The sequence below is a fragment of the Podarcis vaucheri genome (genome assembly GCF_965113315.1).
Source record: "Podarcis vaucheri genome assembly, chromosome: 8".
Lineage (NCBI taxonomy): Eukaryota > Metazoa > Chordata > Lepidosauria > Squamata > Lacertidae > Podarcis > Podarcis vaucheri.
The window spans coordinates 4997564-5024771 of record NC_138766.1 but is presented as its reverse complement, the minus strand read 5'-3'; the positions used below and the strand labels follow the sequence as shown (position 1 = coordinate 5024771).

General features: G+C 48.5%; 1 protein-coding gene across 1 annotated transcript in view; it reads left to right on the top strand.

Annotated features, from left to right (window-relative positions):
- Positions 1-409: 409 nt before the first annotated feature.
- SORCS2 (sortilin related VPS10 domain containing receptor 2) overlaps positions 410-27208 on the top strand; it is a gene marked incomplete at its 5' end in the record, with an annotated part of 143908 nt that continues 117109 nt past the window's right edge. Inside the window, 2 exons of the mRNA XM_082234236.1 lie at positions 410-697; positions 20783-20850. Coding sequence (XP_082090362.1) covers positions 410-697; positions 20783-20850 — 356 coding nt within the window. The remainder of the gene's footprint in view (positions 698-20782; positions 20851-27208) is intronic.

Genomic DNA, 27208 nt, shown 5'->3' with positions numbered 1-27208 from the left:
TAAGGGTTAGGGGGCGCAAATTACTTGCCTTGCCCCGCCCCGGGTGCTGACAACCCACGCTACGCCACTGGGAAGCACATTTCCCCGACGGGCCGAGCTGCCCCTGTCCTCCGTGGCAAGCAGAGGCCGAGGAGGCGCCGGGCGCGGGGCTGCCGTCCACTTGCCCGCAGCCGTCGGGGAAGGCGGGCGGGCGGGCGGGCGGGCTCCGGGGCTCGGCGGGTCCGGCCGGCAGAGGGCGGCGCTGCGCCTGGCCTGGGCGTGGAAGCCCTGCTGGCACGTTGTTTCCCACGCCGCGCGTCCGCCGCGCCGCGCTCCCGCCTCCCTCTCGGCTCGCTCCCTGCCGCCGTCCTCCGCCTCCGCGCCCGCCCGCCTCGCCTGCCAGACTCGCATCCCTGCCCGGCGGCCGAGCATGGCGCCAGCAGCGGCTGCCGGGGCGCGCGGAGGGGCGTCGGGCCGGGCGGCTCCGCTCCGCTTGCTGCTGCTGCTGGCGCTGGGCGCCTCCTGGGCGGCGCGCCCGCCGGACCGGAGCGGGCGCCCGAGACGCGGCAGCCCGCGGGACGAGGCGGGCGGCCTGCGGGGTCGCGCCGGCGGCGGGGGAGCTCCGGAGGCGGCCTCGCTGCTCACCACCTCCTTCGTGCTGAAAGGCGACGCGGCGCACAACCAGGCGATGGTGCACTGGACGGGCGAGAACAGCAGCGTAAGTGCGGCTCCCTCGCCCGGCCAAAGAAAAGAGGGTTTGGGGGGGGGGTTGGGGGGTGTAGTCACGTGTCAGGCTGGGGAGGCGGCAGGGGGGACCCGACCCCGGGGCACGTCCCGGGCATGTCTCGGGGCCCGGCTCCGGCAGCGGAAGAGTTAACCCGAGGGCGACGGGTTGCCGATTCCGACTTCTTCCGAGGCTCCCCGCCGCCGCCGCCGCCAGCTGAGCGAGTGGCTGCTGGGCGAGGAGCCCCCTTCATCCATCTGTCGGGCGGAAAGCGGGACGCGCCAGAAAGGGCTTCGCCTCCGAGGCTCCGCGCCGCCTCTCGCCTTCCGACGCCCGGTTCGCCAGGCGCGCGCGCCTCGGCTTCTGGATCGGACGGGGATTCCTCGGAATCCTGCGCGGTGCCGGCTGGAAACACCGGGAGACCCAGTCTAGGTTGCGGCGAAACAATGGGAGACGCCCCCGCTCTCTTCTCCCACTCAGTATTTTGGTGCTGTCAAATGTATTGTCTGTCTAAACGCCCCTGGCAATTCATCTAATCGCGATTTACCGTTTTTCAGATATATTTTTTTGTTAACTTTGCTGCATGCAATGCACATTCTGTGGCTGACCTCCTTTGCAATGTCTTATTTTGAAATGTATAATATTTTAGTTTCCTGTTAATCTTTATGTATACTTTATATCTGACTTTCTTTGGTATTGTTTTATTTTGGATTGTTTTATTTGGTGTCTTAATGTAGGCTGTAAACTACATTGAGGTTTTTTCCTTAACAATATAAAGCAGTATAGAAATTAGATTACTGGTGATTAGATTACTGGTGAACCTTCCACATGGTCATAGAAAAATGATGCATGATCTGCCAAAGAGCTTCATGCTTGCCACAGCACCTGTCCATCATTTTAGGAATGCCATTTCCTTCCCCCGGTGCCTTGGGAGTTGTTTCAGAGGCATAGGACCAGGTTGTCACACATATGGGGAAAGTGTCTTGCTGGTCACACACAGAGTTGCCCTGGGCAGGGCGGCCGCTGGTGTTTGAGGGAAGCTAGTGCTTTGCTGTGGTTATTGGGAGCGAGTGAAGTTGAGGTTGTGAGCACCAGTGTGGCTGCAAGATGCTTGAGTGGTAGATGTTCTTGGGTCCCTCTTGGGCCCAGTGAATGGTCTGGAGAACACATTGCTGGATCTCGACTGAATTACTTGGGCATGTAATCCCCATGTAAGATGGATGGTGGATATTTAAATTGAAACACCCCCCAGACAATTTGCTTCCTTTGGCAGAGCAGCAAATGGCTCCTTCTCCCAACCCAGACCAGCTGATTTGGGGTTTCATGAAAAGGCTGCAAATTGCCAGTTGTTTAATTCCTTATTGCATTTTTGTTGCCAGGGAGAAGCACCTCTATGGTTTTCTGCCTCATGTGCCAAAATAATTTGGGTTACCTTGACTTGGCTTCGTGGGGGGTGGGGCAAGGAGGGGTATCATTTTTTGTTCTGTATTAGCAGAAGTGAAGCTCTGCTTCCAGCCAAGAAAAGGTGCTTAGTCACAAAATTATGTTTGTACCTGAGTGGGAAATCCCATGAAAACCCTTGTCTTTTTCTTCCCTGGCTGTAAAAATGACAATGCTGTCTTTTTGTGACAGCCAACGCCGCCTGCCCAAGGTGGGTGCACCTCTCTACCTAATGCTTTGGCTAGCTCTGACACACATGTGCACTTACATGCATACTTAGAAATACAACATCCATTGCCTTGTTGAAAGCCATTTCTTACACTCTGAGGTAGCAAGAATACATAATGTACTACAAATCTAATACTTCGTGTATGCAAATGCTGTGGCCCCCTCACCACCTCCTGTGGTTCCCACTGAGTTCTGTGACTTCTCAAAGGGTTCTGGATGTTTCTTATGGTTGATTGGAGGACTGTGGTTAACACATCTCAGTGCATACAGAAGGAGAATGGTGAAGCAGAGCACTTGCAAGTTTCAAGGTTTTCCCAAGTTCTTGGTGGTGGGAGGAACGCATTGAGTTTCCCAGTGACTCTATGATAGTATTATTAGATAACCCACAACCTCTCTGGCTATTCTGGAGGACAGCTCATTTCTGTGGGGGTTGAGGATTTGATGATGGTAGAAAACTCACTTAAGATACTCCTTAAAACTGTATTTCCTCTCCCTTTCTACGTCCAACTGAGTGGCAACGTATTTCTAAAGGGATGGTCTAGTGGTGGGGCTCAAGGCAACATAGCAATCCCAAGTGCTTTGAGGTAGGTCAACTGCAATTCTATAACTATTGGAAAGAAGAACATTTGTAGATCTTGAAACCAAGGCCAACATTGTCCATTTGGATCTATTAAGTGTTTTCATTCACCTCCACATGGTTCCATCCTTATTTCAGACATCTTGATATATCAATATATCTCCCAGCCCTCTTCTGCTTGACTGTTTGGTGCCACCCTTTTTCATAATCTTCCACCATAGAAGATATAAGCATCAGATCTCCTTAACCAGTTTTCTGCTGGTGTGGGCAGAAAGCAGTGAAAGGGGGGAGTCATACACACACAATGCTCCTTTCTGAACAGCACTAGCATTGCATTTGGGGACTGTGCTCTCAGTGAGTGGATTCTTCAGGACTTACTTGAAGATTCCTCCTATGCCCACATGGGGGATTGGTGGTTCTTGGAGACTAAGAATATGTTTGAACCATTGCCTCATGCGTGCCTTTTGTTTGTTCCTCTTCGTTTCCATACTATTCAGGAGATACTGATTTTTAAATCACCAAGGAAATGATGATTTTTAACTAAATTAATTTTCCCGTTTTGTAAACCATGTATTTCCGTCGCAAATCTGCACACTGATAATCACACATCAATTAAAGCATAGTTGTTGCAAATAAATAAAGGCCTTCTACTACCTAGGTCATGCAGCCAACAAGCCATTTGCCCTCTCACAGAATGATGTCTGCTTACAGACAATAAGGACAAATCGTGGAATTGCTGGATTTTTCTTTGACATTATCTGAACATATGGGAGAACACTAAGGGCAAGCTAGTGTATTTAAATGCAGACTTAACCCAATCACATGGCTAGGGCTGTGTAGGTGAAGATGAAGAATCACCATTCCTACCACGCATGCCCCTGTTGTACTTCAAATTACACCCCCTCCTCCTGCTTTATTTGTGATTGGGGAAATTCAACATTTACTGTCACAAGTAGTTTGACCCTAAGCCGGATTATACCAGGTGTTTCTCATATATCCTTGGGCAGGGCCGGATTTAAGTTTGATGAGGCCCTAAGCTACTGAAGGTAATGGGGCCCTTTATATGTCCAGCTGTCCTTTGTCAACAACAAATTGTTGCTGTTTTTTGTGTTGAATATATGCTATATAGTAATTTATCGACCTAATAGGTATCTAAAGCCTGTTGCTTTAGATTTTAGATTTTAGGTTTTATTTTATTTGTTTTTTATGTTATATTTTGGAAATGTACATCCAGTTTTTCCCCTTTAATTTTTTTGGGGGACCCCCAAGAGAGTGGGGCCCTAAGCTACAGCTTGTTTAACTTATAGGTAAATTTGGCACTGTCCTAGGGCATTCCTTGGGAAAACAACAGATGCCTCCTCAAGGATTATCCTTGCCTCCCTTTCCTAAAATCCCAGGTTGTGTTTTTTCTTTTATTTTCAAAATTCAGACATTTTGTTGTGATCCACCCCCACCCCAATGTAGCCAGCTTACAAAAATGCTCTGGGAATATCCTTTGGTGGTATCCAGTCTTACAAGCAATTTAAGGAGCTGTCAGGGCTGCCACCCAGTCCCAGCTCACATAGGACCAAGTCCGCCAGCGTTCACTTTATAAGAGTCTTTATTAAGTTACAGGTTTCATTTCCGAACTGCAGCGTGCAGCTCTACACCTTCTGCCCTAGGTCGGCGAAGACCCGTCTGAGTCCCCGCCTCTTGCACACCAGCTTAATACCCTAGCCTTGCTCCACCTCCTTCGCCTCTCCCTACGTCTCTGGGTCCTTCTGCCCCCCTGGGCCTCCTCCCTTCTACTCTCCTCTGACGCTGACCCCCCTGATCCTTCTGCCTCCTTGCGGCGGGCTTTAGGACCTGGCTCACTCTCCGGGCTGCTTACTGCTCCAGCTTCCGCTGCATTTGAACTTGGCGCGCGCGCCCAACTCTCTACTTTCCTCTTAACCGTTGCCTCGCTCTCTGAGGAGGGCGTGACCACCCCTGACTCGTGCCCTCCCTCCTGCTGACAGCCTCCGGAACCCGATGCCTGGCTACCTTCCTCCCTGCTGCTCTCAGTCTTGAGCGTGGGTCCCGACTTCCAGCTGCTGCCGCCCTCAGTTATGAGCGTGGGTCCCGACTTCCAGCTGCTACTCTCTGAATCTCCTCTGTTCCCTTCCTCCTGGGGTGTCCCCCCGGATCCCCCCCCTTGCTCTGCTCACTGGGGCTCCCTTTTGGGAGTCCTCTGACTCACTGCTTAGGCTTGGAGATCTCGGGTCGTCATCATCACTCATTTTCCCTTCGGATTCCTCCCCCTCGCTCTCTGCTTCCTCCCTTCTCTGCGTCTCTGCTCCTGAACCCCTGACATCCATCCCCCCCTCGAAGCCCCCCCCTTCCCCCCTCCCCGCTTTCAGGTGTGGGTGCTGGGTGCTCCATCATCACGGGAGGGAATGCCGGATACAGTTCGCTCCCCGTGGTTGGCCGCCAACTGAAGACCTCCGAGTCTTCCTCCTCGCGGTCGCCGACGTTGACCTGTTCCGCTTCCATCTCTGTACCGCCGTGCTCGAACCCAAGGTCCTCCCCGAACACGTCCATGTCAGTCTCTGCGTCGGTCGCTCGACCTGGCATCTCCAGCCACTTCCGGCGCCATTGCTCCTCCGGTCGATCGTCCCACCAATACGAGGTGTCTGACGCCGAACCCGCCGGCGATCCTTCTGGGGAACGGGTGCTCAGTGCGGGTTCCCCGTCCGAGTCGAATCCATGGAACGTGCTGGAAGAAAGTGTGGGCGTGAACAGCCAGTCGTCGAAGAAGCTCGCTGGCATGGGTCTGTGTGGGAAAAGGGCATGAAACTCGTCCTTGAGCAGGGGTTCCTCCAAAGCGTAGTCTGGCACCCAGCTATTGGCGCTGGCCCGGGTGCCCTCTCTGGCTAGGAGGTATTCGACTCCCTCTTCCCCCCATCTGGAGTCCAAAATCTCCGTGACCCCGTTGATGGGGTCTTGCTGCGTCACCCCTCGCGTCTCCGTCCGCTCCCGGAATGGACTCGGTGCCGTCCCTGGCTCCTGGAATCTGTGAGGTGCCTTGTAGGGAGTGAGCACCGACCTGTGGAACACCGGATGCATTCTAGAACCCTCCGGCAGCGCCAGTCGGAAGGCTACCGGGTTGATCTGTGCTTCGACTTGGTACGGACCAATTTGCTTGTGCCCCAACTTCTTCTTGGCTAGTGACCTGGTCGGCACTGCGTGGGCTGCCAACCAGACCCAGTCTCCCACTTGGATCTCTTCGCCAACCCGCCTGTGCTTGTCAGCTTGCACCTTGTAGGCGTGCTTAGCTAGCTCCAGCTGCCGTCTGAGTTGATCGTGTACCGCCTGCAACTCTGACGCGAACGCGTCCGCCGTCTGTGGTTCTCCGTCCCCCACTCTCTCCCGTCCCGGGAAGGTTCTGGGATTCCTCCCATTGTTGGCGAAGAACGGCGTCACCCCTGTGGACACGTGCTTCGTGTTGTTGTAAGCGAACTCGGCGAGCGGCAGGTAATCCACCCAGGTCGCAGGTTGTTGATTGGCATAGCATCTCAGGTACTGCTGCATGATGGCATTGACCCTCTCTGCTTGCCCGTTGGTCTGCGGGTGTCTTGCTGATGCCAGATCGACCTTGACATTTAGAAAACTCATCAGCTTCTGCCAGAAATTCGAGACGAACTGGCGCCCGCGGTCGGACAGGATAGACCGCGGCAGACCATGCCCTTTGAACACGTGATCTATGAACAGTTTGGCGGTTTGTTCCGCCGTGGCCAACTTCGCACACGGAATGAAATGTGCCATCTTGGTGAACAAGTCCACCACCACTAGTACAGCTGTCTTGCCTCTCGAGCTGGGTAGATCCGTAACAAAGTCCAGGGCCACTCTCTCCCACGGTTCAAACGGCGTTTGCAGCGGTTCCAGCAGTCCCGCCGGTGGTTTGTGCACCGGTTTGGCCCTCTGGCAGGTGTCGCACCTCGCAACGTAGTCCGCGACTTCCCCTCTCAGTCTGGGCCACCAAAAGTCCCTTGCGACTAATTCCACCGTTTTTTCCGTGCCAAAGTGCCCGGCCGTGGGTGCGTCGTGCAGCTGCTGCAGTACCCTGGCGCGAAGTTCGTCTCCCGGCACGTAGATGGCCTCTTTACGTAAGAGCAAGCCGTCTCGTATCTGGAACTCGTCGCCCTTCGCCGTGCCCTTGTGCACCTCTGCCATCTTCGCCTGCGCGAAGGAGTCGTCCTGCAACGCCCGCCGCACCGCATCCAGGTCTACTGTGGCTGAAGCGCACGCCCACGCTGTTGGCGCGAAGATGTGCATGGCTGCCGCTGGCGTCGCCTCTTCGAGGTATTGCGGTTTGCGGGACAGTGCATCCGCCATGACGTTGGTGTCGCCTGGGACGTACTCTATTCGGAAATTGAAGTCAGCAAAGAACTCCGCCCAACGTATCTGCCTCTGGTTCAGGAACTGAGCCGTGCGCCAGTGCTCCAGATTCTTGTGATCCGTGCAGACCTGCACCGTGTGCTTGGCGCCGATCAGGAAGTGCCTCCACGCCTTGAAAGCTGCATGAATGGCCAGCAACTCCCTGTCCCAGATGGTGTAGTTCTGCTCCGACTTGCTGAGCTTTCTGGAGTAGAACGCTCCCGGCCTCCAGACCCCCTGTGGGTCCCTTTGCAGCAGGACAGCTCCCACTGCTCTATCGGACGCGTCTGTCTCTACCTGCATCGGTCTGCTGGGGTCGATATGCAGCAGTTGCTCTTCCGACGCGAAGAGACGCTTGAGTGCCTGAAAGGACTGCTCCGCCTGCTCCGTCCAGATGAATTTCTTTTTCTTGGAGCTTAGCGTGTCCGTAATGGCCGCCGTCTGCATCGCGAACCCCTTGATAAACTTGCGATAGAAGTTGGCGAAGCCGACAAACCGCTGGACCTCCTTCCGGTTGCGCGGGCTCTTCCAATCCAACACCGCACGAACCTTGGCGCTGTCCATGGCTAGCCCCTTGTCCGACAACTTGTAACCCAAGAAATCCACCTCCGTCGTGTCGAACTGGCACTTCTCCAGTTTGGCGTACAGTCTATGCTGCTGCAGCCTCTTCAGCACCTCCCGAACATCTTGGTCATGGGCTTGCTGCGATTCGGAGAATATCAGGATGTCATCCAGAAAGCAGACGCACTTCTTGTAAAGGAGTCCCGCCAACACATGATGCATGAAAGCTTGGAAACAGTGAGAACCGTTTTGCAATCCAAACGGCATCACTCTGTATTCGTAGGTGCCCAGAGGCGTGAACATGGCTGTCTTCCACTCATCGCCCTCCCTCATGCGGATGAGATTGTACGCACCTCGCAGGTCCAACTTGGTGAACACGCGTCCCTTGCGCACCGTCGCTAGTAGGTCGTCAATCCTGGGCATGGGGAAATCAGAAGGCTTGGTCATCTTGTTTAAGAGGCGAAAATCCACCACCAGTCTTTTTTGGGGCGTATCTTTCTTCTTCACGAAGAAAACAGGACTGCCCCCTACTGCCCTGGACTCCCGGATGAAACCGCGCTGCAAATTGTGATCTATGAACTGTTTGAGTTCCTGTAATTCGTCCTCAGACATGGAATACAGCTTCCCTTTCGGCAGCGTCGCCCCTGGTAGGAGGTCAATCTTGCAGTCATATTGCCTGTGCGGTGGTAGCTTGTCAGCCTCTTTCTCGCAGAAGACCTCCAGAAAGTCTGCGTATTTGTGGGGGACTGCTTGCAACGTTCCCAACTGCAGTTGTGATTCCTCCTCCTCTCCCTCCTGTCTGGGCAGGATGCAGTGTTCTGCGCAATAAGAGGAGCCGAAGATCAGCTGTCTCTGGTACCAAGCCAGTGTCGGACTGTGCCTGTCCAGCCAACTCATGCCCAACACAATGGGCGTGTCCGACAGTTGGGTGACATTAAAACTGATGACTTCCCTGTGGTTGCCAAGGCGCATCACCATCGGTGGCGTTTGCTTCACCACCTGCCCCCCTAGCAACTCTCTGCCATCCACTGTGACGACTTGCAGGGGCAGAGTGGCAGGCAGTAGCTGTATAGCGTGCTGCTCCACAAAATCCTGCGCTATAAAGTCTGCGTTGCTTCCAGAATCCACAGAAAGCGGCACTTCGATAGTGACGCCATCGGGTAGCTGGAGAGATGCTGTGAGCTGCACTACTGGTTTGGGTGGGAGGGGGTCCGTGGGTTGCAAGATCGCTGGGGACTGCTTCACTGATGCGTCTGGCTGGGCCCCAGTGCCTCTGTCTCCAGCCAGACATCGTCGTTTCCCTGCTGTGGTTCTCCTTGCTGCGTTGCTGCAGTCACCATTGCTGAGGCTGCAGTGTGCTTGTGGAGCCTCCGGGGACACTCTTTCGCCAAATGGCCTGGATCCTCGCAGATGTAACACTTCCTGTTCCCTCTAGGAGGCTTCGCTTTCACTGCTGTCGGTGCTTGGGCTCTGGCTGCTGACTGAGCCCTTGCACCTCCAACCTCCATCGGTTCCCCTCCCCCTCCAGGCGGAGGTGTGGATTGCGCACGCGCTGCTTCTCTTGGAACGAAAGAGAAACTTCTCGCTGCTTCGCGCCCTCCACGTCCTTCATCTCTGCACCATGGACGTTCTTCCAGCCTCACCCCCACAGTCAGCGCCCTTTGGACCACCTCCTGCGTGCTTCGGGGCCTCTCCCCCCTTGCAATTTCATCCTTGACCGCAGAGCTTAGACCCTCCCAGAACAGGTCTCTGACGGGGGGCGAATCCCGGTCCCACTCTAAGGCACTGACCAGCGCAAAAAAGCGGGCGTGGTACTGCCGGACGCTTGCCCTCCCTTGTTTTAGTCCATGAATCTCCCGTCGGGCAAGATCCACATCAATAGTAGACAAAAAACACGCATCCATCGCTTTGATAAAGGCATCTGCATTCTGAAGCGCCGGATCTTTATCCCTCCACAAATTGCGTAGCCACGCTTTAGCATCCCCATGCAAATGGGATAGTATGAACCCCACTTTCTCTTCCTCATCTCTAAAGTCTTTTGCCAGCAGTTGCAGTGCGCACATTACGTCTGCTCGAAAATTGGGGTACTGTTGTAAATTCCCATCGAAGTGAGCCACAAGCCCTCCTGCTCTCCGTGCCAACCCAACCCCCTCCGGTCTGGGTCCTGGCTGCCCGTGTTTAACCCATGCTTCAAACCTGGCGTGGAGATCTCTGTAGGCGGCTGCCGCATCCTCCTCCCTCTTCTTGGATGCCAGTACCTCCGCGTTCAATTGGGTAACTGCCTGTTGCAGCGCTGCAACTGTCTCTGCTTCCGTCATCTCTGCTAACCGTCGTGAGCTTGCTCCCAAACACCGATCCCCTCCTCCAGCTGCCTCTCTCTCCGCTGCGAGATATCAGGTGTCCGAAGCTTTTGTGTGACGGGTCTTACTGTCAGGGCTGCCACCCAGTCCCAGCTCACATAGGACCAAGTCCGCCAGCGTTCACTTTATAAGAGTCTTTATTAAGTTACAGGTTTCATTTCCGAACTGCAGCGTGCAGCTCTACACCTTCTGCCCTAGGTCGGCGAAGACCCGTCTGAGTCCCCGCCTCTTGCACACCAGCTTAATACCCTAGCCTTGCTCCACCTCCTTCGCCTCTCCCTACGTCTCTGGGTCCTTCTGCCCCCCTGGGCCTCCTCCCTTCTACTCTCCTCTGACGCTGACCCCCCTGATCCTTCTGCCTCCTTGCGGCGGGCTTTAGGACCTGGCTCACTCTCCGGGCTGCTTACTGCTCCAGCTTCCGCTGCATTTGAACTTGGCGCGCGCGCCCAACTCTCTACTTTCCTCTTAACCGTTGCCTCGCTCTCTGAGGAGGGCGTGACCACCCCTGACTCGTGCCCTCCCTCCTGCTGACAGCCTCCGGAACCCGATGCCTGGCTACCTTCCTCCCTGCTGCTCTCAGTCTTGAGCGTGGGTCCCGACTTCCAGCTGCTGCCGCCCTCAGTTATGAGCGTGGGTCCCGACTTCCAGCTGCTACTCTCTGAATCTCCTCTGTTCCCTTCCTCCTGGGGTGTCCCCCCGGATCCCCCCCTTGCTCTGCTCACTGGGGCTCCCTTTTGGGAGTCCTCTGACTCACTGCTTAGGCTTGGAGATCTCGGGTCGTCATCATCACTCATTTTCCCTTCGGATTCCTCCCCCTCGCTCTCTGCTTCCTCCCTTCTCTGCGTCTCTGCTCCTGAACCCCTGACAGGAGCTGAAATGATGTTATACATCTGTGCCAGCAGCTTGTTCATTACCTTCAGTTTCTGCTTCATCTTTGTGTGATGGAAGATTCAAAGGGATAGAAGAGGTGCTGCAATAAAATATTTATCTGACACATAGGCACATATGCATTAACCTTTCCACTCCTGTTAGTGCTTGCTGGCAATATGCTGTGAAACCGCAGAATTTGCTGATGGCAGAGAAGTGGCAGAACCACCAGCACCGATTTTGGGCAGGATCACACCAAAGTCAGCACCGATGGCAGACTGGGACATTGCCAAGCATGAACTCCAGGTGCTGCTTAGAATGACAGAATCATATAATTTAAAATACAAAATAGAAATCTAAAATGAAATGTTGTTGTTGTTTAGTCATTTAGTCATGTCCGACTCTTTGTGACCCCCTGGACTAGAGCACACCAGGCATTCTTGTCTTCCACTGCCTCCTGCAATTTGGTCAAACTCATGCTGCTAGCTTTGAGAACACTGTCCAACCATCTCGTTCTCTGTCGTCCCCTTCTCTTTGTGCCCTCCATCTTTCCCAACATCAGGGTCTTTTCCAGGGAGTCTTCTCTTCTCATGAGGTGGCCAAAGTATTGGAGCCTCAACTTCAGGATCTGTCCTTCCAGTGAGCACTCAAGGCTGATTTCCTTCAGAATGGATAGGTTTGATCTTCTTGCTGTCCATGGGACTCTCAAGAATCTCCTCCAGTACCATAATTCAAAAGCATCAATTCTTCGGCGATCAGCCTTCTTTATGGTCCAGCTCTCACTTCCATACATCACTACTGGGAAAACCATGGCTTTAACTATGCGGACCTTTGTTGGTAAGGTGATGTCTCTGCTTTTTAAGATGCTGTCTAGGTTTGCCATCGCCTTTCTCCCAAGGAGCAGGCGTCTTTTAATTTCGTGACTGCTGTCACCATCTGCAGTGATCATGGAGCCCAAGAAAGTAAAATCTCTCGCTGCCTCCATTTCTTCCCCTTCTATTTGCCAGGAGGTGATGGGCCCAGTGGACATGATCTTAGTCCTCCCCCCAAAAAAACTAAGATCAAAAAATGAAATGAAAGTAATATAAATAATAGAACCATAGAATCTTAGAGCTGGAAGGTGTCCAAGTGTCATCAAGTCCAATCCCCCACAATGCAAGCATCTAGGCTAAAGCTTCCATGAGAGTTGGCCATCCAACCTCTGCTTCAAAACAAAACTCCAAGGAAGGCGAGTCCACCTCCTCTTGTGGGAATCGTCACCTGCCAGACAAGGAAGGGGCCAGTCTGGCTTCTGCAGGGAGGGAGTTCCAAAATGAGGCACAGTAGAGACTATGGTGGTTTTTTAAATGATATTTGGTTTATATACAACCTGAACTTAGATGGAGGGATTGCAGATTATTCACATCCTATGGGGGTCTGGCTTCCCCATTCAGGGTAGCCTTGTATTCAAAGGGTGGCAAAAAGCCATCCTCTGTGTCTCTTGGTTCCAGCTAGTCCTGCCCAGCTCACTTGGACCTCTGCCCCATCTTCTCATTTTCTCTGCCAACCAACTCCAAGGACCTCCCCAAGCCTACGGCATTCAAAGCTGAAGCCCTAAACCTTGCATTTTCCTCTTTCCACTAGCACCCAGCCAAGAAGGGGACCACTCCCCTTTGTTTTCCAGTGGTTTCCTGGACGGCCACCCCTGGCTTTTGTCTCCTGCTAATGGCCCAGCCAGCCAGCTCTGCCTAGCCACCGTGACTCTTTAGCATAACTCAGGGGTCGGCAACGTGTGGCCCATGAGCCGGATGCAGCCCACGAAGATGGTTTTACTGGCCCACGAGCCGCCCGCGCAGATACCGGAAATCGCATCTGCACATGTCCAGACACTGAAAATCGCTTCTGCGGGAGCACGATTTTTGGCGTCTGGGTAGAAGAAGAAGAAGAAGAGTTTGGATTTGATATCCCGCCTTTCACTCCCCTTCAGGAGTCTCAAAGCGGCTAACATTCTCCTTTCCCTTCCTCCCCCACAACAAACACTCTGGGAGGTGAGTGGGGCTGAGAGACTTCAGAGAATTGTGACTGGCCCAAGGTCACCCAGCAGCTGCATGTGGAGGAGCGGAGACGCGAACCCGGTTTCCCAGATTACGTGACTACCGCTCTTAACCACTACACCACACTGGCTCTCTTGTGATTTCTGGTGCTGCGGACATGTGCAGACGCGATTTCTGACGTCATGCTGCACCAGTCCGGCCCACGGACGATCTCCAGGGGAGTGATCCGGCCCATGGCCAGTAAACCTTGCCGACCCCTGGCAAAACTAAATCCAGGGGGTTTCCCTGTCTGGCCAAGTTTAATCAAACCTTAATTAATTCTAACTTTTACTAAATCTAGGAGCTGTGGGGAGGAGCTGCCACCCAGGAACTTAGGGGAATGAGCCCCCCTCCAAAACTCGTAACAATATGTTAAGTAACTCTTAGGGGGATACCCCCCCCAATGCCCAGTCTAGTGAGCACTCTTTGTTGCCATGGAAGGAGGACTGACTGCTTGGGAAGGGGAAATGGAAGAGGAAATAGAATGAAGTGCCTGGAACCCTGAACAGAAGCACTTCGCACTGCAACATTTTGTTGCAGGTGACACATGCATTCTTTCATCCTGTGATCTGTTAAACTAGAGGCTGATACTGGGTGTGCCCCCCTTGCTTTCAGAGATCAGGAAGCAGTTTGCAACAGGGATTGCTGTTTATCAATCCCGTTGTTAGACTAAAAAGAGGTGTTAAGGTTTCTGAACGTTTTCTTCTTTTTCCAGAAAATGCCAATGGTAAAGAGAGGAGACCATTTTTAAATCCACATAATAGACATTTCCTTTTGTTTATTACATTGCTGATAGTTTCTGTTTTCAACTTTTATTCTGTACCGCCCCAGCCCATTTTCACAACTAAGATAGGAGCCTTTGGATGTAGCAGCTCCGCCTAGTATGTGCTGTTATTGTTTCAATAAAATGAAGACCATTTTACTCATTTAGTCTATCATATAGTATGCTTTTATGTGCAAAGTTATACACAATGTTGTTTATGTTCTTAATGTCGCAAAGTAAGTTTGCATCTCATTTGCAGTTATTTGTTTCTTATGTTTCAGTCTCTCCCAACATTTCCATTTTTTGTGCCTTCAACATTTCTGAAAATCTTACATCTGTAGCCAAGGAAGAGAAAGGATTTTCCTGTGCTGGAAATCCTTTTCCTTCCAACCTCTCTTCACCACCATTAACCTTTTTGCTCTCAGGTCCCCATCCTTTACCTGTGTTGACACTGGGAGGAGATCTAGACTGTGCCTTGAATCTTTAATATTTTAATAAAAATAAAAATAGTTCTATGTTACAGCTTCATAGTTTACGTTTGATTTGATGCTTATTTGAATTTCTCTTTCTATAATAAACATGTAATAAACATATTCCATATAGTCGTTGCTAATAAACACTGGGATTACCAGTGCTGTACTTTATGAACGTTGATACAGAGTGAGCTCCACTTTTAAAAACCAGTCCCTTCTTCCATCTGTCTTCACAATAATTATCAGTTGTGAGTATTTTGGACATTATTTCCATTTTTACAGAAGCAAATTCTGAGTACAGCCGTCTCTGAAGACGGTTGTCCCACTTTTCATTGCTGCCAAGGGATGACGGAGGCTTTGAGAGAAAGGTTTCAGACTTAAAATCCTAAAGTGGTGGCTTTGTTATAGTGCCGTGCGAAGGAGGGGTTTTGGTGCTCTTCCTTTGGGGCGAGTGCAGGGTTGGGGAGGAAGCAATTATTGTCTCTTGCCCATGGGCCCATTGAAAAACCAACCTAGATTAGGTGACTTTAAAAGAGATTCAACACCATCCCCTGTGGATTAGACTATGTCTATCACTGTACCAGATTCCAAATGGAAAATTAATAGACCTGGCCCTGCCTGCAGGCTTGCAATTGAGAAAACTCAACACATGAGGGAGAAGGAAATGGGATAATGTGTCAAAAGTTAATTAGGAAAAACAGAGACTGCTGGCAGTGAAGGGGAGACTGATTCTTTACACCAGAGCTTTCCAAACTGTGTGACACGTTAGTGTGTTGGCGTGTCACACGAATGCTTCCCCGCTCTCTTCCCAGGGCTGGAAAGGGGTACGTTTACCTCTGGTTTGCTAGTAAAACTGAATTACTGTGTCACGAAATGATGCACGTCTAAAAAGTTTGTCAACAACATGAAAAGTTTGGAAAGCTCTGGTCTAGACGGACCAAAGGTCTGACTTGATGTGGGGAAGCTTCTTATGTTCTCAGCTGGATATTCACAGTTTGAATTCTACACAGGAAAGGACAAAGGGACAATGAAGCTTATTTTGATGCTGGGGAATTGTTCTTATTTTTGTTCCTATATATTTATTAAATTTGCTAGTCACCTTATCCTGCCCAGGGCAACCCAAAGCAACTTACAACCAACCGACCAATGAAACCAACAGTAAATCCCACATAAATACATTAAACTAAGAGGACAGAGAAATACATTAGAAACACCCCACCCTCTTCAAAAAGGCCACATATAGTTAAAGGCCAAATGCCTGATTATAGGGGAAAGTTTTTGTAACGAAGGTGCCAGGAAAGCCTCCCTAGGGAGAGTATCCTACGAGCAAGGATCCACGCCAGAAAAGGCCTGGTCTCGTGTTGTCAACCTCTGAAACTCTCATGGAGGGGGCACATGAAGAAGGACCTCAGAAGATGATCACAGGACTCGGGTTCATATGGGGAGAGATGGTCCTTGAGGTATTTTGGTTCTGAGCCATTTAAGGCTTTATAGGTCAAAACCAGCATTTGAATTGGGCCCAAAAATTAATTGGCACCAGTGCATAGTTCAGTTTAGGAAGCTCTAATGTAGTATTTCAGCACATAAAGAAAAAATGTGTGATAAAAATAGTATAAAATACTAAATATTAATGCAGCTCATTGAATAACCACTGCTATAGAGAAAGAACTTAGACTAAAGGTTATTGGTGACAGTGAATACAAAAAAATGTACATTATCAGTATTTAGGATGTTTGATGTAGGGAAGATTTAGGAAACTGAAACAAATAAATTGTATGTTCCCTCTTTAAATTGAGCTCCATGCCAAGTGTCAAGGAAAATTTAAATTGATTACTGGTATGGTTGCAGAAGGAAACTGTATCTATTGTATTTTATGCTTATAAATTGATAAGCTGGTAGACTGTGGCTTTTTCAATGCCTCTTGCCAAAACACAGCCATGAATGCAGGTGGTCTGCTACATGGATACCTGAGGTTTACAAAGGACTGTATATCTGTGTACTCTGTATCGGCAGTTTTTCAGGTTTTACCACTCTTCTTGGTCGCAGGATTTCTACCTTCATGTCATGGAGTCATTCCTTTGAGCACTAATATGATAGAAGCATTGTGAACTTAATTTTGGGGCATTTTGTTACCATTAGCATTTACTTTCATAATAATTTACCAAACATGGCATATGACAGATATTTTTAAAAATTCTGGTGGGTGGGAGGTATTGGGGCAGAGGGCAAGAGCACAGGGTGTATTCAGAGGTGGAGAATATTGCATTAGTTTTCTTGATTATAATGCTAACACTTCTCTCCTGTTTTCTAATGATTCTTTCACGCTGCAGTACCTGTTGTATTATGAATTTGTGGATTTTTAACCAATATACCAGCATGACATGCTGAATTTCATTCACACCCATGGCCATGGAGTGACACAACAATGAACAACCTTGGACAGTTTTCTATTCCCCCAGCCTTCTTCACACACATGCTTCTGTTGCCCCCATGCCCCCCCCTTGAAAACAGCAGGAAAGAACACTACGCTGACATACTGCCCAAAATTTCGTAACTTTGCCCCCCTTTATTTTTTGGGTTAAGGGGGATCAAATAACACAGAAATAAGTGCTAAACATGCACTATATCCCATTAGTTTTACAGAAGTGGCTTTTATGTCATATGAAAGCTATAATATGATGCAGCAATTAAGGAATGCTCAGGGTAATTGAATAAACTGCAGTGTGAATGCAGCCTAGGTTGGGTTTCAGAGCACATGTGTTAAAACTAATTTCTCCTGTTTCTGTCTCTCACGTGAGATGTGACCATTCACAGGTCTAGTGAGGGGCTATCTGTTCACAGAGCACTCCTTCCAGAAGTTAAAGAAGCTCTTACATTAGAGGGAAATCTCCTGACACCAACTACTGGTCTTGTCCAGGGCCTGTCATATATGGACTCTGTTGTACCTTCCTCTAAATTCTGGAGAGGAAGGGAATCCAGCTATCCCTGTTGTCCCTCCTGGTGATTACTTTTGTGGGGAAACACAGATAGATCCACAGGAGGCAGCGTGTTTGTGGGTCCCTGGATTGAACGGTGATCGCTTTTATTTTGACTGTTTGAAGCTGATGGCCGTCTTAACAAGAATTATTTAAAAGCAGCTTGCATTCCCAGTGGAATGCATGTAGCCAGACAACTGATCACCCAGTTGCCAGCAGTCTGAGGAATAAGGTAGGATGAAAGCGGACGCGGCACAGCTGCAGCGGCCTAATGAGGATTGGTGGCGGCAGCGAGTGTTGAGGCATGAGTATGAGACCCAGAGCTGTGCTACGTGTCAGAGGAGATGGAAGCAGCTCCAGTTGGATTTTATTATTCTATGTAAGTTACCTTGAAGCAGAGCAATCCCAAGACAGTTTGGCACCTGAGGCTATCCACAAGATGCGCACATACACACTGCCAGGGAAGAAGGGATGAGTGAAGATGTACATCAGAAACAAGGGTGGGAGGAGACCGGAAGCACCTTCTGTTCACCATGAGGCTGCTGTAGAGGTGGCATTGTGGAGACTGCCAGGAGGCAGCAGATCTGGCCTCCAAGGACTGTGTGGCAACTGTTGCTGCCACAGTGACAGCAGTAGGTGATGCGTTTGGCGGGGGCTGAATCTGCTGTCCCTGCCCATCCTGTCACCTGAGGTGGTTGTCTCACCCTGTCCTGCCTTGAAGGTCCTTCTGGATTGAAAGGTGAAGAGAAACAACTAACAAAAAAAAAGGCAGATGATGGTGGCTGCTCTAATGGAGAGCTTCTGTGGTGTAGTGCGATGAAAGTGCCAGACTAGGACTGGAGAGACCTGAGTTCAAATCTTCAGTCAGCCATTAGCTCACTGAGTTACCTAGGGCCAGTCAGCCCTAAGCTCATGGAAAACATTGCGTTACACAGTTCCCTTTACTTTCTTTAATCTAGATATCCACTAGACTGCAGCATTAAACCCCAATCTAACCATATTTGCTGCTGAAAACCTGTGTTTGTCAACTGTTTTTTTAAACTGCTCAAGCCTGTTATTCTCTGTGTCAAGCAAGAGTCACTTTTGCTTAATTTGTTAATCATTGTATTAAATCAGAAAATGATTTATCTAGATAGGGCATTTGAATATGTGCATGTTGTTCTAGTCCTACACAACTCCTCTACTCAGTTCATTGTTCTGGTGAGGTTTTAGGGTGGAGGTTTCTGGTTTCAGCTTCCAGGCATAAGGGCAGTTAAAGAATCCATTTAGCCAAACAGATTAGGCATATTTTCCATAGTTGCCACTGGTATCTAATTCAAAGCTTCAAACTGTAACTCTTTATTAAGTGATTCTTGAGTTTTCCAGATACAGTGGTCCCTCGGGTTACATATGCTTCAGGTTACAGACTCCGCTAACCCAGAAATAGTACCTCGGGTTAAGAACTTTGCTTCAGGATGAGAACAGAAATCGTTTTGTGGCAGCGCGGCAGCAGTGGGAGGCCCCATTATCTAAAGTGGTGCTTCAGGTTAAGAACAGTTTCAGGTTAAGAACGGACCTCCAGAACGAATTAAGTTCTTAACCAGCGGTATTGCTAATAATAATTAATAGTCTCTTGTGTTGACTAGTGCCTGGCTGGAATATTTTCTGGGACTCTTTTATAAGCCGCTCTGAGGTTCTCACACCATACATTTGCAGTGCTATCGTGTCACTTTAATAGTCACGGTTTCCTCCTAAGAATTCTGGGAAATGTAGTTTCTTATGGGCACTGAGAACTGTTAAGAGACTCCTATTCAGAGCTACAACTAATCCCTCTTCACAGGAAACTGGGGAAGTGTAGCGCTGTGAGGGGAATATGGGTCTCTCAATAGCTCTTGGCACCCTTAACAAACTACAGTTCCCAGGATTCTTTGGGGGAAGCCACTGTTAAAGTGATATAGTAATGCTTGGTGCAGATGTGGCCTTAATTGCTCCATAACTGCTTAAATGAAAAACCGTACACTCAAAAGCTTTCATTATCAGTAAATAATACAGCTACTTTAAAAACAATGGTTTCCCCCCCGTAATACTGATTATCCTGTGGATGTTAGTACCTAATATATGCACTGGCAGAGGAACAGGAGTGCGGAGGGCGCGGACTATTCCAGTAGGTTGCCATCGCGGTGGCTCCCCCAGACACATGTTGCCACCCACCTGCGCGCCGGGCGCCATGCCCCCACAGGCAGCGCATCATGCTCCCAGAACGTGTGCCACGCCCCTGGGATGCACGCCACGCCCCCGGGGGGCACCAGCCACACCCCGCCTGCTCTCCGTCCCTGGTAGCGTAGCATGCAGCTTCACCACTGAATATATGGCCCACATTTGATGGTGACAGTAAGTGGCAGCCCATTTGCCAAGATGGATTGTAAAGTTCAAAAAATAATAGTTTTGTAACATTATTGAATAGTATGAAGTAACCAATAAATTAATATTTTATTTCTTTGAGCATTATGCATTTCTGACCTTATTTCAATAATATAATTTATTTATTTATTGTAGACTCTCACAGAAGCTCAATTTAGCAAAGAAATAATTTATCATATTCAAAACAAAAAAAATTTGTGGGGTAGTGTGTTGCTTTTAGGCTGACACACACACACACATATACATATATATGTGTGTGTGTGTGTGTGTGTGTGTACACACACACACACATATATATATACACACACACACACACACAACACATACATACTGACATGGGAGTACCTTCCATTAATTCTTATATATGTTAGCTATGTAAATATAAGGGAATGCGGGTGGTGCTGTGGGTTAAACCACAGAGCCTAGGGCTTGCCAGTCAGAAGGTCATGCCAACCTAGCAGTTCGAAAGCACGTCAAAGTGCAAGTAGATAAATAGGTAACACTCTGGCGGGAAGGTAAACGGCGTTTCCTTGCGCTGCTCTGGTTTCACCAGAGGCAGCTTAGTCATGCTGGCCACATGAGCCGGAAAAACTGTCTGCGGACAAACGTCGGCTCCCTCGGCCAGTAAAGCGAGATGAGCATCGCAACCCCAGAGTTGTCTGCGACTGGACTGGTCAGGGGTCCCTTTACCTTTACCTTTTTATGTAAATATAAGCTCGGAAAATAGTTCAATTGTAGTATGTGCATAGTTCTTGTGTTTGCTTGTGGTTTTATTCATTATTATTAAAAAAACACTTTTACCACCCAATCCTGATTTCAGTGGGACAGTCTTAGATGAGGGTAAACATAAAATAACTCTTAAGAACTCAAAGTCTTGACATTTATTTATTTAATTGCATGCTGCTGTTTATTATTTTTGTTGTCTGACATAAATACCTTAGTTCTCTTATTCATTTGTTTTCCTTTAGGTGATTCTGATCCTTACCAAGTATTACCACAGTGATATGGGCAAAGTATTGGAGAGCTCTTTGTGGAGGTATGTTATTGTCTCATGCACTCAGTATGTGGTCAGATAGAGTCACATCCTGCTGTTTATTTCTTTTGTTCTCTTCAAAGAGCAGCTTGAAAAACTTGGAAAGACATTTAAAGGTTTGGAGCAATGGATACTCCTCTGATGTCACAATTTTAATAATAACTAGAGATTACAGGAGAGTATTTCTTTTTCAAGAGTGGAACCTATTTGTAAACTTCCAGAGCCTTAATTTTGTTCAGATCTCTTCTAGCCTTATTTTATCTTATTTATTTTAGTTGTGTAAATGGGCAAGTAAATTAGCTCAGGATGTGGTATGTGCAGTTTTGGGTGCGTTAGTTTGCTTTATAAGCATTTTTACAGCCTTTACATTTTGCATGTACCGTTCTGCACATGTTTACTCAAAAGTAAACCATACTGAACTCAATACTTTTTAACAGTGTTAAACACTGCAACCTTAATGATGATTAACCTTTAAAACCTTGATCAAATACATATATGCACACGCACACCCCACCTAATGCTTCTTAATGGATGTGATGAATTTCTTACTATATTCATGCCCTTTTGTTAGTCTATATTTAAATCATCCACTGATTTTAATGGGGGGAAATCTGCAAGAGATGACTGCAAGTTACTTAAGATTCCATTTACTTCAGTGTGATTCATACTCAGCAGCAGAGCATCCCTTCATGGCGCCCGGAGGGGGGGGGGCATGTGTTTGTGCACTGGGGGAAGTACACCATCTCAGTGCCCATTTATTTTATTTTGTTTTTTCTAACTCTTATTTATTGGTTTTTCACACAGAAAGAAAAAACTTTACAAATTTTAAGATGTACTGTAAATTACTTTATCCTTTGACTTCCCATTCTCCCCTTCCATGGTTTCCGTATTTACTCTTGAATGCTGCATATTTCGCATATACTATTCAATACATCAATTTTAACCTATTTATCTTAGTAATTAATGCTGTTGCTTGCATGCGATTTCATCTTGCTATAGTTAGTTCTTTAAATACTCAATAAAAGGTTTCTAGACCTCAAAGGATTTTTTCGTCATTTTGATCTCTAATATTTGCTGTTAATCTTGCCTGTTCCACATATTCTTCCTTTGTTGGAACTTCTTCTTTCCATCCCTGGGCATACAGTATTCGTGCTGCTGCTATGATATACATAAATGAGTTAACCAACTCTTTTGGTACATCATTATCTATAATTCCTATAAGAAAAGCTTCGGGTGTCTTGGGAATCATCAACCTGATCATCTTTTTAATTTCATTCTATATAATTTCCCAATAGCCTTTAACTATTTTTACAAGTCTACCACATTTAAGTGGCCATTTACATTTATTTGTTTACTACTGCCTTTTTGTAATTTTATACACCAGTCTGATGAGGGGGTGTGTGTAGAAGTAGAACTGACCGATCCCAACCCTTGCTGTGCTCAATCTACCCAGGCTGGAAGGCTGGAGAAAAAAAGAGCGGCTTAGATGTGTCATGTGGGCACATCTAACCCCCACCCCCAAAACATGGCTCTGTATGCCCTTTGTCCCCTCCTATCCCAGTTGGAGTACTTATGGCTCCGCTGGGCACTGGTGGCTTCCACAGTGGCAACAGATCTCTGCTCTGTCTGCAGATCTCCCTTTCCTCTCCGTCCCTCACCTGTGAGAGGGACAGCAGCAAACTCCTGTGGCTCTCTTCCAAGGCCCTAGGTGTACACCCTTAAGGATTTTGATGGGATTGCTGTTACTGTGGTGCAGATTTATTTTGTGATCTCATGTCTTTGTGCGTGCTGTTAGCATGCTATCAGAGCATTCTGCTACTGTTATTGGGGAGTGTTGTTTTGTGTGCAAGAGTGCCAACTTGAATAAAATATTGTGGGGGCCCAGATAAATGCTGCCCTGCATAATCACATAACACAGTGCGCACACACCATTTGTGTGGGAATGCCCATCAACTTTGTGGGGGCCCGGCCCCCTCAAATATTTTATTGTGGTGGCCGAAGCCCCCATCGTCCCTAGGAGTTGGGTCCTATGTTTGTGTATATGTCTCCGTGTATTTTAAAAAAATAATGTATGTGGTTTTTATGTAGTAATACTGTGCATTTTTTCCTTGGGCTTAGGTTTTAAAATATGCTGTAAGTCGGTCAGAGACATTTGTGCAATAAGCAACTAATAAATAATAACAATAATCTTAATGTTTCAATATCCTGTCTGGCTGCTGCAGTTTAATTGTTTTGTGACCGTGTGTTATTGGTTATAATTATGATGTTTCTATGTTGCTGCACATTTGTTTTGTGTATATGTTGCTGCGTAATTTAGAATATGATTTGTAAGCTGATTTTATTGTAAGAAAGTTTTCCTAAAAGGCAAGATACAAATTCATGAAGGAGATCAAATAATGGGCTTGGTCCAGAAACACTGGAGAAAATAAAAACATACTGTACTTCTTTTGGAACATGTGCTAAATGCTTATGCATCACTCACTGTCTCTGCTTTAGGCTTAACCCAGAAGAGGTTAAATCAAACCTCCTAGTGCAGGTGAGCCGCCTCTGATTTCCTGGGCTGAGCATCAGTTGGTTGGCTCCCATCCAGTCTATTATGGATTACTGATTATCATGCATGAGCAACACAGAAGTAACAAGATTTGTGGCAAAATACAACCTATGCTTCTGAAGGCATTTGCAGCATTTCTCTTAATTCTGTAATTTTATCAACATGGAAACACTGAGATTATGGTTGCTTGTTTTTAAAACCCCTGTGATTAAATTTTATAGGTACTATCAAAATGCCAGGCATGCTGAGAGGTTGTGGTAGAGGTTGGTGGAGTGTGTGGTGGGAGCCCATGAAGGGGTGCAAAGAGTCTTTCTGTGCGCTGTGGACAGAGACCCAGTTCTACCACTGCAGGGTCCTTCTCCACAGAGGCCATGCCCAGTGTCAAGGGCATTTTGTACAAGCACTGCCACATGTGCCACACACTTTTTTTTGGACATACAAGTAAATGAACGCCATCCACCTACATGGTAGAAAGTAAATGAATTGTTGGTGGGGGGACTTAATCACTGAACTGTGCTTCTTCTAACAGCTAGTCTACTTGCCCTTAGAATTCAGTGGGAACCATAAACATATTAAGAAAATAATGCACTTAGGACACAGTTGGAGTGGAGTCCCTGGGACCCAGTGAATTTGGCTGGAATTTAGCCTCATGCTAAGGAGCTAATTCTGTAATTTCTTCCAATGGGATGATCTCCCCTTCCCCATGTGTGCTGTTCTGGGGGTTCTCATTGCTGTGGAAGGTGGGATGATTAAAATATCCCCTCACACCCAGTTTAATATTCCACCATTCTTCAGCAGAGTTTCTTTCTTTCAGCAAAGTAAGCGGCTCACGTTTATGTCAAGCAAAGCTTTAATAATAAAGAAAATTGTAACACAATAACATACTATCTGAGGGAAACTAAAACAGCATCATAAGGCAGGAATGAGACAAGAATGAAGAATGACAGTTTGTCTCTCTAACTGAACTTAACTGAGCACACAAAGGGAGGGGCCAATTCCGGAGCAGAACACCAAAGCCACACCCACCAGATGCCAGACATTCTACTATTCGAATTAGGCCCCAGTGTTTTTCTAACACTCATGACCTTCTAGAGCAGATTTGGGGAGGCCTGGGGGTGGCACGAGGCAAGGAGAGAGAAAAGCCCCATTATGGGAGTCCTTGTGCTGGCTTTCACTAAAGGTACAAGGTAGTTGAATCCAGACCTTAATGTCGGAAAAGGGAGGCTGATTTGCTATTGCTTCAGGGTGTCTGTTATTAGGGCCCCAAGGGTCACATTACAGGGAGTTGTACAGGCATAAGACAACTGAATCCTTTTGTCTTTGTGTAGATGGCAATGACCTTTTCTGTGGCACTCCAGAGTTGTGCCTTAGCAGGGGCTTACACAAGAAAAAGATGGGGCGCGGGGACTGGGACAGGAAAAATATTACAGGGGAGGATGTGGTTTTGCCACTCCAGCCCCAAGGAAAGTCTGCTGGAAGGTAAGGTACAGAGTTGCCCTAGTTACTTCCACCATGGCTGGTGAGGGCTGGCAGACCTGGCTTCTCTAGTGGTGCCTCCTGTCTCTTTCCCTTCTTTATTTTTCCTCCTTCCAGCTGCTCCCCTCTGCTCCCCCCCCCATCCTGCCTGCAAGAGGGTTTTGTTCTTGAAGCTGCAGACTGGCTCTCCTTCTTTGATGAGTCGTCCTCCCAGCTGCCATCAGCTGCTCCTTGCCGCTTCATAATTGCAGTGCTGTGCAGCCGCCATGGGAGAAGCTCATTTTGTTTGCCAGCAAGGGTGCTGGCTTAAATACAACTTCCACCCTGTGTTCCTTGTTGCTGGGATGGAGCAGGCAGTGATATGTGACTGGAGCTGGCTGCGGTGTCCCTGAGATCAGGGCTCTCATTCTCCCCACCATCTTAAGTGAATGGATGCCATTCACCTTATTGGAGGGCAGGGGAATGAATGGCCACTGCCAGTGCTTTTTTCCTAAAAAAATGTTTAGGGGTACTCTCATTTTGGCTGCTCCCCCTCCCTCCCCCCAACCCCTGGACGAGGGTGGTGCTGAGAGGACAGGAAGGCCCCTGGTGGCGGTGGCTTTGGCGAGGAGGGGCCAGTGCTCGCTGGCTTACTCTAGCCCGGCAAGAGGAGGAGCAGCAGTGGTGGTGCCATCATCTTCACCACGGCTGCCCCAGACTCCCCTCTCCGGACACTGGTGGGGAGAATGATGGAGCTCCAGTCTGCGCTGCTACTGTGGAGACAGCTGGCATGTCAATCCGTCCATTGGTCGGTCGGTTGGGGCAACACAAAATGTTTAGGGGTATGCATACCCCTGCGCCCTCCAGAAAAAAAGCACTGGTCACTGCCAAACATATCTTTTGGGGACTTAGTTATACAGTGGTGCCTCGCAAGACGAAATTAATTCGTTCTGCGAGTTTTTTCGTCTTGCAAATTTTTCGTCTTGCGAAGCACGGTTTCCCAAAGTCTTCAAAATCACCAAAGTCTTCAAAAACCTCAAAAAAGGCTACCACACCGCATGCTATGAGTTGCTCCTCGAAGTCACCCTGGGTATTAACGGTTTTAAGAAAAAGGAAACAAACTTGCAAGACGTTTTCGGTTTTTCGTCTTGCGAAGCAAGCCCATAGGGAAATTTGTCTTGTGAAGCAACTCAAAAAACGAAAAACTCTTTTGTCTTGCGAGTTTTTCGTCTTGCGAGGTACCACTGTACAGCTGAAAGATAACATTTTAAGTGCACTTTAAGTGCATTATACAAATGTGACACTAGGTGGTGCAGGTGAGCTTATGGGGAATTCCATATATATTTTAAAATGTTTTTTTTAAAAAAAGCATTTTCACAGCTTTTTTATTTATGTGTAGATTCAGCCTCTGTGTAAATTAAAACTGACCATGAAGGTGGCAGCTTCAGGGGCTGTGGGCAGGCTCTGCTCCCACCCTTGTGGCACTCCTGTGGTTTCACTTTCTCTCTATGGCAGGAAGTTGCAGGCTGCGTGAGGCAGCAGCCTTGCCCTCTAGCTGTCCTGTGTGTGGGGGGGGGGGAGATATCTCTGCCTTCCTTGCTCCTTTCCACACCTCATCCACAAGAGCAATTCTCAGGCAGTGGATGCTGCTGGCGCTGCTGGAGAGAGAGGCCAGGGAGGAAGACTTGGACTCACCAGGGAGAGTCTCTTCTTGCTTCCTCACCTCAGCCATGGCAACAGCCCTCCGACTGGGCTGCCCTCACTCCGTATTGTGGAGGGAGGCTGGTTGTGGGCAGCTTTGAGAAAGCAGCAGCGCATCTGGAAAACCTGCTTCCCTCCCTTGCCTGTCTACACATTGTTCTGCTCTCAGTGGTTGATTTGCCTAAGGAAGAAGAAAAGAAGCAACGTTTAACACATAATGCCTTCTGCTGACCTGCAAGGGCATATAACAGGGCCCCGTAAGCAGGTAGACTTTGTATTTGTGGCAACCACAGGTGGAGAGTGTCCAAAATTATTTATTACATTGCCCGCTATACACAGAACCTAGGAGGCACTTTTCAAATCCCTTGTTTGTCCAGGAAAGCTGCCTCTCCCTGGTGGAGAGGGTTCCCTGGCTGCTCAGTGATGCTAATGCTCCAGTAACTTATAATGTGGCCCTCTTTGCACTGGCGGCAAGTAAGATCAGGAAGAAGAACCTGGACAAAATTGCAGTAAGGGAGATTCAGAGCTCTAAATAGGAAAATACTGTATGCTGTGTGGAGTCCCCATTCTATGTGTGAATCTTCATTTTATGATATTGATTATTCAGGCAGTGGCTCTGCTTTTTATATACAGTTATATAGATATTTCTTTTCC